This window comes from Carettochelys insculpta, chromosome 18, assembly GCF_033958435.1.
Source record: "Carettochelys insculpta isolate YL-2023 chromosome 18, ASM3395843v1, whole genome shotgun sequence".
NCBI lineage: Eukaryota > Metazoa > Chordata > Testudines > Carettochelyidae > Carettochelys > Carettochelys insculpta.
Window position 1 is genome coordinate 5,250,100 of NC_134154.1, and position 12,908 is coordinate 5,263,007.

General features: G+C 46.2%; 1 protein-coding gene across 5 annotated transcripts in view; it reads right to left on the bottom strand.

The window, feature by feature from the left end:
* The window catches only part of PRKAB1 (protein kinase AMP-activated non-catalytic subunit beta 1), a 35,318-nt gene that overhangs the window by 10,286 nt on the left and 12,124 nt on the right, over window positions 1-12,908 (bottom strand). For 2 of the 5 annotated variants that reach the window (XM_075013025.1, XM_075013023.1), the window contains exon 8: window positions 12,790-12,890. In XM_075013025.1, coding sequence (XP_074869126.1) covers window positions 12,813-12,890 — 78 coding nt within the window. In that variant the 3' untranslated portion in view covers window positions 12,790-12,812. Of the gene's footprint in view, window positions 1-7,014; window positions 12,891-12,908 lie in introns of those variants that run through there. The other 3 variants (XM_075013021.1, XM_075013022.1, XM_075013026.1) reach the window with 2 other exon arrangements.

A 12,908-nucleotide genomic window follows, 5' to 3' on the forward strand; every position in this document is an offset into this window, starting at 1 on the left:
GGTTGCTGTGCTAAATATTGTAGTGTACCTCACTTGTAAATTGACTGAAGTCTTTAGATTCCGCTGCAAAATAACCGCCATGATTTACTGGAGAATTTGGCACAGAAGAGAGTTACAATCCTTATTATATGACAAGAGAACTACAATCACAATCCCTCACCTTCACATCACCCCAGCATTGGACAGGATCCCATTCAGAAATTGCATCAGAATTTTTATAGTCCTCATTTTCCATAAAGGCCGCTCCTCAAAGTGGCTGTCAGGTTGCCCCACTCCCCCCTGAACATCAGAGGAAAGCAGGAGAAAGCAAGTGTACAGAATGGTCATCTCTCACAACAAAATTCGTCTTTCCAGCTATGGTTGTATCTTGTTGTACAGTAAGACTCAATAGTCACGGCACTAGAGGAGACTTGCAATAAACAGCTTTGGCGGTTACCAAACACCTCCCCTCTGCTTTTGCCTCTAACCTCAAGCCCTTTACTGCTTCATATTCTCCAATGCCATGAACATTATCCCCTGTAAAGGAGCCAGAGAGCATATAATTTTCAAGGCAGGTTTTGACCATTTAGTCTGCTTCAGTGACATGCTGAGTGAACAGCCATGTTCTCTATAAATTGAAAAGCAAAACTTCCTCCAGTTCTCTCATTGATCAAGCCTTTTATCTTCTGCTTCTCCCTTGCCAGCCAGTGCTAACCTGTCCTAGACACCCATAAACCTCCAAATGCCTTGTCAGTGCCCTTTGGCAAGTTTCATAGATATTGTGTTCTGTTCTCTTGTCTGCTGGGTTATTTTAGACCAGATTTGGCAGGAAATGTGCTGAAATTTGTCTGTTGGTCTCAGTATTTGAAAGGTCACAGAGATCAGTCTTTAAATCTTTGCATCTCATGGAAGAAATTCATGACCTGAGAAATGAGCTTGTCAGGTCCTGAAAGTGTGTATCTTGTGTCTTGTTTGTGAAATGCTTCCTGCAATAGAAATAGCTCAAAGGACTGTACATATTTACAAGAAACTTTATATTCGTAACAAAAGGGAATTGAATTGGTTTCTACTTTTTTATTGTAAACTGTGCATTTTTCAACACTAGCTTTTTGTTTTAATGGTGGTTGTGGACAGCCATCTTCAGACATTGGAGGGGCCTCAGCTTAATCCTCCCTGATCCCATGAAGAAATATTGTAACATTAAATTGCAATTGAAAGCTTGTTAGCATAAATGAGGTTTTAGTATATAAAAGTATAGGATTCTTCTTCATTACCTTTTATTATTGACAAGGGAGGGAACCAGAGATACAGTTCAAACTCCACCTGGAAAATACTGAACTTTGTTGTTGAACAATAACCAAATAAAACAATTAACTATATTGACTAGCATGGTGAAATGACCTTTTCCTTCTGTGTAGGAGTGCCACTCAGCCATTCTACCAGGTCAGCCAATCTGGAGAGCTGTGTAATTGTCCCAAGTGTAAGCTTACCAAAGAGCTCACCTTCAGTATATTCTGCCTTTTAGCAGACCTTTTCCCCTGAGCAAGTAGCATATGTGCTATAAGAAAGTTAAAACATTCATTTGAACTGAAAAGAGGTGTATCTGTCCAGAATTTTAACTAGCAGTGCTGAGCCCTTAGATACACACCGATAGTGGTAGAGATGCATGTTGAGTAGCTGGAAGAAGAATCTGGCCCCAGGCAAATAATCCAGACACGAAACTTCAGCTAGGAATAAGCCCTTTGAATTGCCAACAGCATCGCCTGCTGCTGCTCTACTGCAGCAATGTTTTAATAGGAAGGAAGTTAGTTATTCATCCCACCATCTTAATATTCTGGTGCTGTAATGCCTGAGAGCTGCAATTTTTTAAAAGCCTACACAAATATAATTCAGATTGTACTCAATCTGCCAAGTTACTGTACATCTTAATAAGTTACATCTGGTGGGAAAACTCTTGATCAGACTTAAATGTAAATACAACTATTTTTAACTAAACAATTTTTACAGGGTCTGGAGAATTCTTTCACAGGAAGAGTTTTTAATATTCACTCAGCTGCCTGCAGTAACTTATTTTATTTCTGTCCTACTGTTTAGCATTTTTGTGCACATAAATATCCCAACCTCCCCATGAAGGTTTTTCTTGGCAGGCGTGTGGGAGATTTATTAACAGCTACTCTTACAATTTGGTCGACACAACATTTTTCATGGAAATGTTCTGCATACAGCCAAACTGCTTGATTTATCTATTGTGCCTACTATCTGATGTATCTGATGAAATGCTAACTTGTTAAATGTTACTTTATTTCTATTTTAATGTGCACAAAGAATACATATTTAAAACTCATTGTTTCATTCGTATGATGCATGATCAGAATTGTAACAAAACTAAAATAGTCCAGAAACTGGTGAAGTAAAATATTTATTAAGCCTTTTGACTACTATGAACACTCCACACATATCACCTTGACCATTTTTTTTGTGCTGAAATGTACTAGAGAAAAAATATTGTCTACTGCAAAATTGTTAACATTTCACTCATGTGAAGCAAAGGTAAGGAGAAATACTCCACCTACTGAAACTGTAATCTCGTAACAACATCCAAGAATTAGAAACAGAACCTGGCTTATAAAGTAGCAGCTACATGATCACGCTTTGCACCCAGCTTTTCCCTTTGGATGGATTTGCTTCAGGGGGGGGTACAGAAAATATGCAGAATACACTCACTTTTTAGAAGAATCCAACCCATAAATGCCTGCAGGGCTGGCTATAGTTCACTGGGGCACATTGTACAAAACTATTTTAGAGCATGCTGTTGCTTTATGAAATGTCAAAACTGAAAATGTAGTGTGTCACTAGAGCGTCCAGCTTCAGTACATAGACTGAATTAGATATAAACATCGGGCTCGGCTAGAGTACAGGAGTCTTTGTGGAACATGGCGCAAAGTTAGCTATGTTAACCTCCAACCTGCTAGTGTGGAGCCAAAGGGTCCAAACTATAAAGTTAACCAGATACCAAAATGCTGTCAAAAACACCTTTATGCTAAACAGATGTATGGGCTTTGAGCTGAGGCCATTTTATAAGGTTTGCTGCAAACCCAGTCCATGAGCATGGCTGGCTTGCTTTTACTTAGAGAACATATATGGCCACCCACTGACAAACATGGAAGCTGTGGTAACTGCATGATTTTTTTTTTCTGGTGCACTGTGGCCTTAGCCATGGGTATGCCCAGAGGTGGATGCAGGTACAAATTTTGGTGCTATCTATGTACCAGCTCTTTGCAAGCGACCCTATAGTTTGTAACGTATCGGTCTGTTTGCCTAACATGATGCATGCCCCTGGATTCTGCTGGATGCCATGGGTCAAGACAGGACTTAGGTAGTGACTGGAGCTTTACACTTTGTGGATGTGGGGTTGACATACATCCTCCAGTAGCACAGTACAGCTTCCTACACAATAGTCTCCCCCCAAAAAGGAGGCATATATAAAACTGGTAATGCCAGTCATTGGCAAAAATGGTATGGCATGTTTCCCCAGCAGTGTGTAAGACCTGCCCAAGCTTTGATGTGCTGAACAGAGCAAATCCAAAATACGGCACAAAACTTCTTGGGAGCCCACATGGAGAAAAGGCGTCTGAGGCAGTGCTTGTCCAGGTGTGCTGATGTGTTGGAGGCCAGCAGCAAAAGCTTTGTGACGCAATGGTGGGCCAGCAGGAGCACCATTATAAAGAAGGCTACAAGTACCATGTTTGTTGTTAACTGGTCTGTCTGACCAAATTAAAAGAAATTTGTGCTCAGCTGCCACTGTTCACCACATGCCAAGGCTCCTGGAAAGGCTTCAAGGACGTGAACCAGGTGTGGTTGTAATTGGCAAAGACATAAATGTAAGGCCAGCTGTATTGCATCAGCCCAAAGCCCCATCTAGCTCAGTGGCCTGGCTTCTGACACGGATGTTGTGAACAGAACAAGTGAGCTCTTGCCTGTCATCCATTTCCAGTCTGACAAACGAGGGGTAGGGGACACCATTCCTACCCAGCCTGGCTAATAGCCATTGATGGAGCGAACATCCATGAAGTAAGTCACTAGTTCTTTGCTGACCCCTGTTAAAGTCCTAGTCTTTGCAACATCCTCTGGTAAGGAGTCCCACAGGGCTATCATGTGCTTTATGAAGACCTTTGTTAGTTTTCAAACCTGCTACAAGTTAATTTCATTTGATAACTAAGCCCCCCCTGCCCCCAACCCTGCTCGCACATTGTGGGAACAAATAACTTTGCCTTATTCATGTTTCTACACATCATGATTTTTTTTTACTAGCCCACCATCAGTCTCTGCTTTCCTAAACTAAAAACGTCCCAGTCTTTTTTACTTGCTTCATATGGCACCCATTCCAAGTCCCCGCATCACTTTTGTTGTCCTATTCTGAACCTTTTCCCATGCCTACACATATAGAGAGAGAGATATGCTGAGATGACTAATGCTCATAACTTATTCCATAGGTGTAATTTGAATGCATGTCTTAATGTCCCCTGCCTTTGAATCTTTCGCTTATCAATTTATTTTAATTTTTTGTAACTGAAGAACACTGCAGGGTCACTTCAGCGATGTCTTTTTAACGCCCCTTGTTCAACTCATGAGGCTTTGGTCTCATGTCACCACTTCTCCACACACTAATCACTTGCTCCTGTGCTAGCAGCAGCCTGCTTTTTTTTTTTTTATTTGCCTTAAAACCAACCCAGGTAGGGTCCCCTACTAAATACTCTGTCACCTTCAACATCCTCATGGGGTGGGGGAGTGTCCCCCAGGGCTGCGCTTCTACACCTTGTAGAACATCTTCTGGACTCCAAATCATGTGACTTTATCCTAATGAGGTGCCAGAAATTTGCATCCATGCCTCATTAGCATATTTTGGCCTGTTTATGTGTAGAAACAGCCCAAGGGATTAGGTGTTTCAAATGACAAAGTACTACTTTTCCTTTTTTCCCACAACACATGACAGTTTAAGTAAGTTAATGCTGATTTTACATGAGCTCACACCTCAAGTTTTTGATGTGGTAATTTCCTTACTTTTGAGACAGGGTTTCTGATGCAGGGAGATGAAATAAAAGCCAGAGCTATACTTTAAGGATCTGCTAGAATTTTAGCTGAGCTATTCTGAGCTGCTGGAGTGGATACTGAGTTCTGTTTTCTTGCTGTTCAGAGCCCTCCGCTTACCTAGACTTCCTGTTGGTACACATTTGCAAGTATTTCAATATGCAGGCTGTGACCGGTATAATCTCTCAGACATTCTCTCTGATGCCTCAGAGTTGCCATTAATGATAAAGACAAAATCAGTTTTCTTTGCTGCCACGTATAAGTCCAATAAATGGACATTGTTCAAACTGCTTCAAATGTGAGAGCCTGAGACAAAGACAAAAAAAGTAGTTTCCCAGAAGTGAAATCCTTGAGTTTTCCAATTGCCACAGATCCCAAACAGTTTGGTATATTCCACCAACCTTAAAATGTATTATTCGCTATTAGTTTGTGATGTGTGTGGAAACTGGGTTTCACAAAAGTAAAACAGCTACCACTTTAACCAGGGAGAGAAAGTGGCTGGATAGGAAATATTTTTCCTGAAAATGCTTTATTTTTGACAGGATCAAACCATGACAAGAATTCCATGTTTTCAGAACACTGAATAGGAAAGAGGGTTTTCAAAGAGAACCTAACAACAATGTACCCTCAAGCACTCAAAATATTGTACCAAAACAACCAAACAGTTCAGAAGACTGGAAATGAGTTTTTTACCATTGACTGTTTCACACCCAAGTGATCACCGAATGATCTTGTCATCTCTTTTTTGTAATATGCATCCCTGCATAGTAGGGCATGAACTGAGGTCACAATTGGCAATCTGGGTGGCACTTGGGGTACCCAGGAGTGGACAGGAAGACAATGCCCAAGTTGATCCCTCCAGGTCAGACCTGAGACCATGCTGGGGGAGAATTTTGTGTTGCTCTTATTTTGGGGGATCAAACACACCATCAGTCTCTTCTGACAGCAACCTGGCATCTTTTGTCAGAGCTACATTCATTTACAAAATACAAATAATGGCAGAAATTGTTGGAAGGCCTTGCTGCAGAGATCACAATGAACCTAAGCTGCCAGAGTGAAATGCAAATACAGATACAGGGCCAATTCAAATCTTGCCATGTTAGTGCAGTGCCACTTTACAGGGGATCCCAACAGCGGAGTTTGGGTCTCTCTATCATTCACTGGACAGTTTTTACAGCACCTTGGATTCCCTTTACCGTTAATCTGATACTACAGAATTAGTCATTTTGATAAACTGGTCGGTTTCCTTGTGGGAACCCAGTCCTGTTTAAGTCAGTCCTTATCAACAAGAGAATCACAAGTCTGTTACAAGAACAGATTATTACAGGATGCATTGTGTGTTCTACACAAAAGCCAATCATTAAAATAACTGTCTTTACCAGCAATTGCATTAGGAAAAAGCTATTTCTGAGTTCTCAGAAACAATACTAGAATGGCCCTCAGACTGGAAAACGTATGGCACCTCTGCCTAAAAAACAACACAAGAAAATTGAGAGTGATGATGGCAGCACCTCTGGCTTTACCCAACGAAGAGTGCCAGTCTTTGCATCTATTCATGCCAGGAAATGGGCTATTGTGGAGGTCAGTGGTAATATAATTGTCTAATTGAGCCTTATGACAAAACACAGCCACCATAATCAGTAAGGATGCTACACAACTTAGAATATTTTCCACAGCCTGTGTTGCTCATGAACATCCTCTGAGCTGTCATGATCCCTGTGTCTCCCAGCCTGATTACACTGAACATTCTTAAATGATGGTTTTGGAGCAGAAAAAAATGGCAGCACCACAAGTCATCTATTTGGTCCTAGCTGAGTCTGAAAGTTCTTTGACTGATTGCTCATGTCCATTCCAGTCGTTGGAAGCTTTTTGCCCCAGCCAGTAGCCATAGGATCAGTGCGGCACCCCCTGGAGCGGTGCCTATAAGGCAACCAATATATGCCCCACCTTACCCTCACTCCCACCCCACCCCCCAGCTCAGATCCTCCTTACCTTTCTGCCAGTCCCTGGAACTCTTGCTTTCTCTGCTCAATTCTTTAGCTAGTAGCCTATTGTAGTGTAAATAGTTCTTGAAGAAGTGTAAATAATTTTAATACTTAATAGTCTGAGTCATTTAACTAATAGCTGAGGCAGGGCTTTCTGTCCCCCTCAGCACTGGGGAATGCCCGGCTCCCCAGGCTTTAAGACTTGTTCGAAATGCAGCAAATGTATTCCCAAAAGTGAACCCCATTCAGCCTGTTTGATTTGCATGGGGGAAGGACCCTTGCGTGATAGCTGTCCTGTTTGTAAGGCCTTTAAGCCCAGAACTTTGAAAGATAGGGCCCAATGCCTTAAAGTCCTCTCAATGGAGTCTCCAACAGGAGCGGCAAGTGGGGCCTCCTCGGTGCAAAGCGCACCAGCACCATCAACCTCGGTGCTGCCTAAGGTCTCCCGGCACTGAGCGCATGTGGAGGCACCGTCCCCTTCTCGGTGCCATAGGAGTCACTCTCCAGTCCTGATGAAGAGGCGGCACGAGAGGCATTGCTCACTGAAGTGGAAAGTGGGGCAGGCTCAAGTCCAAGGCTGTGGCACGCATGGCTGAAGGGCCAGAGGCATGTCCATTGAAGCTGGTGCAGAGCAGGAGCCCAGAGGCGCTGGACTTGCCCTCAACTCCAGAGGCAGTATGAGCAGCACAAGGACTTCTGCAGATGACAGGGCTGGGTCCTTACCCATTGATGGAGGACAGGCACCATAGCACTGAAACGAAGCATTTGGGGTTCATGGACGTAACACTGGCACCAACCCCTGCGCTCACGTTGATGCTGGCACCAACCCCGTATTTGGTGCTGAGCACTTGGCACCGACCCAGCAGACTGTGAGCTAGTTTCCAATGCCCTATACTCGGGCACCCTCCTCGGAGTGAATGACACTGTGCCAAATCCAATGGCTCTGCTGGGGTCATCTGCTTTTGAATCAGCATCGGAGTAGGACTTCTTTTACTTGAGCTCCGAACAGAACAGGAGCTTGAGAAGGTCACCCCATAGTCCTCCAAGGCACCGTAGTCATTGCTTGGACAATACGAGTTAGCTGCCAGCTTCACAGGTAACTCAGCAGTGGCCCTTTTGGACATGTGGGCATTTCACAAGGCACAGGGCCAGACCGTTGGAGTCCCTTTAGCAGTGCCAGGGGCCCCACCAATCGCACACTTGGAACCATTGGCACCACTGGGTGCCCCACCACCAGACCTTTGGTGCTGGCACCATCCATAATTGCACCTGTGGTGTCAATGGGGCAGGCACAAGCCCAGGCACTGACAAGTGCAGGGAGTGGTAATAGCGCTGTTTGTGCCACCTGTTGTGAGGTTTTCTGGCCAGCCGGTGCCTATGCCAGCTCCACCTACAATGTCCCCTAGTTTGTCCATAATTTCCATGGGGGCCAGTGCCTGAACAGGTCTGTACTGCCCTTCCCCTCCAAATGGAGGCACAAGGGCTATCATCTTCTTCCCCCTGGATAAGGCAGTGGAGGGCTCATCAGCCCCACCTATATTGGAGTATGGCAGGGCTTTTGAACCGCTCCTTAGGAAAATGGCCCAAAACTTGGGGATGCAAGCGGAGGTGGTCCAGGATGAAATGGACCCTGTCATGGACATTTTGTCCTCTGCAGGCCCCACCAAAGTGGCTCTGCCAATAATCAAAACAATTACCACTATTGCTAGAACAGTTTGGCAGACCCCTGGTTCCACCCTTCCTACGGCTCATAGGTCTGAGACACAATACTTTGTCCCGTCCCAGGTCAATGAACATTTGTTCATGCACCCCCCATCTGACTCCCTGGAACTGGAGAGCACCAAGGTTTCCAGGGTCCCTCCCTGAAAAATAGAGAAGCTAAACACTTGAACCTCTATGGGAGGAAGGTATATTCAATGGGAGGGTTGCAGTTAAAAACTGCTAGCCAGCAGGTATGCTTATAATACAGTCAGCACCCTGTCTAGGTTCTCTGAGATGGTGCCGCCCGAAGGCAAACAAGACTTCACAGTCGTGGTGGGGGAGAACAAACTGGTTTCAAGGGCAGCCCGGCAGGCAGCATTGGATGCTGTGGACGGTGCCATGAGGGTTATGGCCTCTGGAATGGCAATGCACGGCGGAGGCTTGGTTGCAGGTTTCTGGCCTACCTCATGAGGTTCAGCACATGATCCAGGACCTCCCCTTTGATGGCCATAGCCTGTTTTCAGAGAAGACAGATAAAAGATTGCAGTCTTCAGACCAACAACCTCAAGGCGACCAAAAAAGGCCCATAGGGACTGAAGCCTCAGTTTTCATGGCACAGTCAGGAGCATCGAGTCGATCTCACCCACCCCAGCATCCCCGCTGTTTTCGTTTCTCCTATCCCCTTTTTACCATACATGGTGCAGCATCACCACAGACCCGTGGGTCTGGTGTATGATAGAGGGGATGTGCTATATAGTTCTCTTTGTACCCCCCGCCTTTCCAACTCCCTTCCCCGTCCCTCTTCAAGGACCCCTCTCACAAGATCCTGTTACAGCAGGAGTTGCAATCTCTCCTGGGTTATGGGGCCATAGAATAAGTTCCTCCCAGGTTCAGGGGACAGGGGTTTTATTCCTGGTACTTCCTAATTCTGAAACTAAAGAGGGGCTTGAGACCCATCCTGGAGGTCTCAATGAGTTCATGAAGAGATAAAATTTCATATGATATCCCTGGGTCTCATACTTCTGATGCTGGAACGGGGGGATTGGTTCATTGCTCTCTATTTACAGGACGCATGTTTCAATCTGCCCTCTTCAGAGGAGGTTTCTCAGGTTCATGACAAATGGGAACCATTATCAGTTTACAGATTTGCCTTTCGGTCTGTCTGCAGCCCCAAGGGTCTTCACCAAATGCATGGCGGTAATAGCAGTCCACCTACTCAGACAAGGGGTGCAGCTGTTCCAGTCCCTGGACAACTGGCCAGTCAAGGGTCGTTCTATGGGGCAGGTGATTCAACATGTACAGTTGATCTGTCAAACCTTTGTAAGCCTTGGTCTCTTGATCAACAAGGCGAAGTCGGTGTTGGTCCTGCCTCAGTCAACAGAGTTTGTGGGGGCACAACTGGATGCCAGGTGTACTGGGGCATTCCTGCCGGACGACAGAGTCAGGTCCATAGGGGCCATCATCCAAGACACCCTTGCAGTTCCCACCATGATAGCCAGGTGCTGCCTGCATTTGCTGAGTCACGTGGCAGCATGCACCTTCGTGGTACAGCACACCAGGTTAAGAATGTGCCCTCTACAGCTATGGCTGTCATCTGTGTATCACCCTGTAAGAGACAGTTTAGACTTGGTGATTACAGTGCCAACACGGACTTTGTCAGCCCTGCACTGCTGGTTGGACAGGGACGTCATCCTCACAGGAGTCCCCTTTGCTCCCCAGCAGCCCTCACTTTCCCTAGTAACGGACACTTCAGACTGGGGACGGGGAGCGCACCTGGGTCAGCTACAAACCTAGAGTCTTTGGAGTGTGTCAGACCCTTGGCTCCACATAAATGCGAGGGAGCTCAGGGCCATCAGACTAGCACGTGTGACTTTCCAGGCCAATCTGACAGGACATTACGTGTCAGTCAGTACAGACAACACAACAGCCAAGTACTGTATCAATAAACGGGGGGCGCACACTCCTCTCCCCTGTGTCACGAGGCCATGAGGCTCTGGGACTTCTGTCTACAGCACATCATCAGGCTGCAGGCCCTTTACCTGCCAGGTGTGCACAATTCACTGGCAGACCAACTCAGCAGGTCCTTCACAGATCACGAGTGGTCTCTCCACCCGGAGGTCGTGCATTCTATTTTCTGGAAGTGGGGGTATCCCCAGCTGGACCAGCTCACCCCCCACCTCAATGCAAAACGTGGGACGTTTTGCTCCTACCGCAATCAGAGCCCCGGGGTCCTAGGCAGACGCCTGCAGTGTCCCCTGGTCAGGCAGGCTGATGTATACGTTTCCTCCGATTCTGCTAGTTCACCAGATCCTCCTCAGGACTTGCTCAGAAGGGGCTTTGATCATCTTGTTGGCACAGGCCTGGGTTCATCAGCACTGGTACTCAACCCTCCTGCACCTGTCGATCCAGAAGCCATTGATGTTGCCAATCCGGACGGACCTGCTGACGCAGCAACGGGGGAGACTGCAACAGCCCAATCTCCAGTCGCTGCACCTCACAGCTTGGATGCTCCATGGCTGAGGGACCAGCAGGTGGCCTGTTCAGATCCCATACAGGATGTATTGTTAAATAGTAGAAAACCCTCCATAAAGGTGACTTATTTGGCTAAGTGGAAAAGGTTTTCGGTGTGGATCTCTCACAGAAGGCTATCCCCTTGATTTTAGATTACTTTGTCGCTCTCTTCGGTTAGGGTGCACTGAGCTGCTATTTCAGCCTTTCACCCAGGTCATGGAACGTCCTCTCTGTTCTCAGACCCCGTAGTCAAAAGGGTTTCTGAAAGGTTTAGAAAGAATCAAGCCCCAGGTTTGGGCATCACTGCCCCCGTGGGACCTCAATTTTGTGTTAGCCAAGTTTATGGGGGGTCCTCTTTGAACCCCTGGCTACCTGCTCCCTGCTGTTTCTGACTTACAAAACAGCGTTTTTGGTGGCAGTTGCCTCAGCCAGGAGGGTATCTGAGCTGAGGGCACTTTCAGTGGACTCCCTTGTACACAGTGCTTCACAACGTTATGGTTAGGCTGAGACCTCACTCCGTGTTTTTACTAAGGTGGTCTCCACGTTTCATGTTAACCAAGACATTTCCCGGCCGGTATTTTACCCAAAGCCCCATGCCTCCCCAAGGGAGCAATGTTTACATACCTTGGATGTCAGAAGGGTGCTGGCCTTCTATAAGGGTAGGACTAGCCCCTTTAGAAGAACACAGCATCTTTTTGTGGCAGTTGCTGATAGGATGAAGGGCCTTCCGGTCTGCTCCCAGTGGATTTCCTCCAAGACAGTGACATGCATCAAGGAGCATTACAAGCTCACGGGGGTTCCTCCCCATCTGGTTAGGGCACACTCCACAAGAGCGCAGGCATCGTATGTGGCATATTTGGCGCAGGTGCCTATCCAGGACATCTGTAGGGTGGACACCTGGTCCTGAATTCATACGTTTACATCACATTATGCTTTGATGCAGCAAGCGCAGGAAGATGCAGTGGGCAGGGCTGCCCTGCAGTCCGTTCGGGGCTCCAACCCCACCTCCTAGGCATTGGCTTGTATTCACCCAACTTGGAATGGACATGAGCAATCACTCAAAGAAGAAAAGACAGTTACCTGTTCTGTAACTGGTGTTCTTCAAACTGTGTTCCTCATGTCCATTCGAAAACCCTCCCGCCTTCCCCACTGTCGGAGTAACTGGCAAGAAGGAACTGAGTGGGAGCCGGGGTCAGGGCAATGCATATATTGGTCACAATATCAACACCACTCCAGGGGGCACTGCACTGACTGTATGGCAACTGACTGGGGCAAAAAGCTTCTGGGGACTGTGTGTGCGCCACCCAACTTGGAATGGACATGAGCAACACATTTCGAAGAACACCAGTTACAGAACAGGTAACTGTCTTTTTCCAGGTGGGACTGGGAGAACAAGGCAAATATGAAACAAATGTGAGTCTTTAAAACTGCATGAAATCAGAGTCTCTTAACAATAGCATAGACCATACAAGTTTTGGTTTAGCAAAGAATTTGTTCCCTCTGGCACTTCATCACCCCAGGATACCTGGTCACTGCATGCAGGACTAATCATATTGGCTTGTACAACAACGTAGTCACATATTTTTTCTTGTAACGATGGGTGGCACTAAGCACCATCACTCCATCCTAGAGAGGATGGAAAAC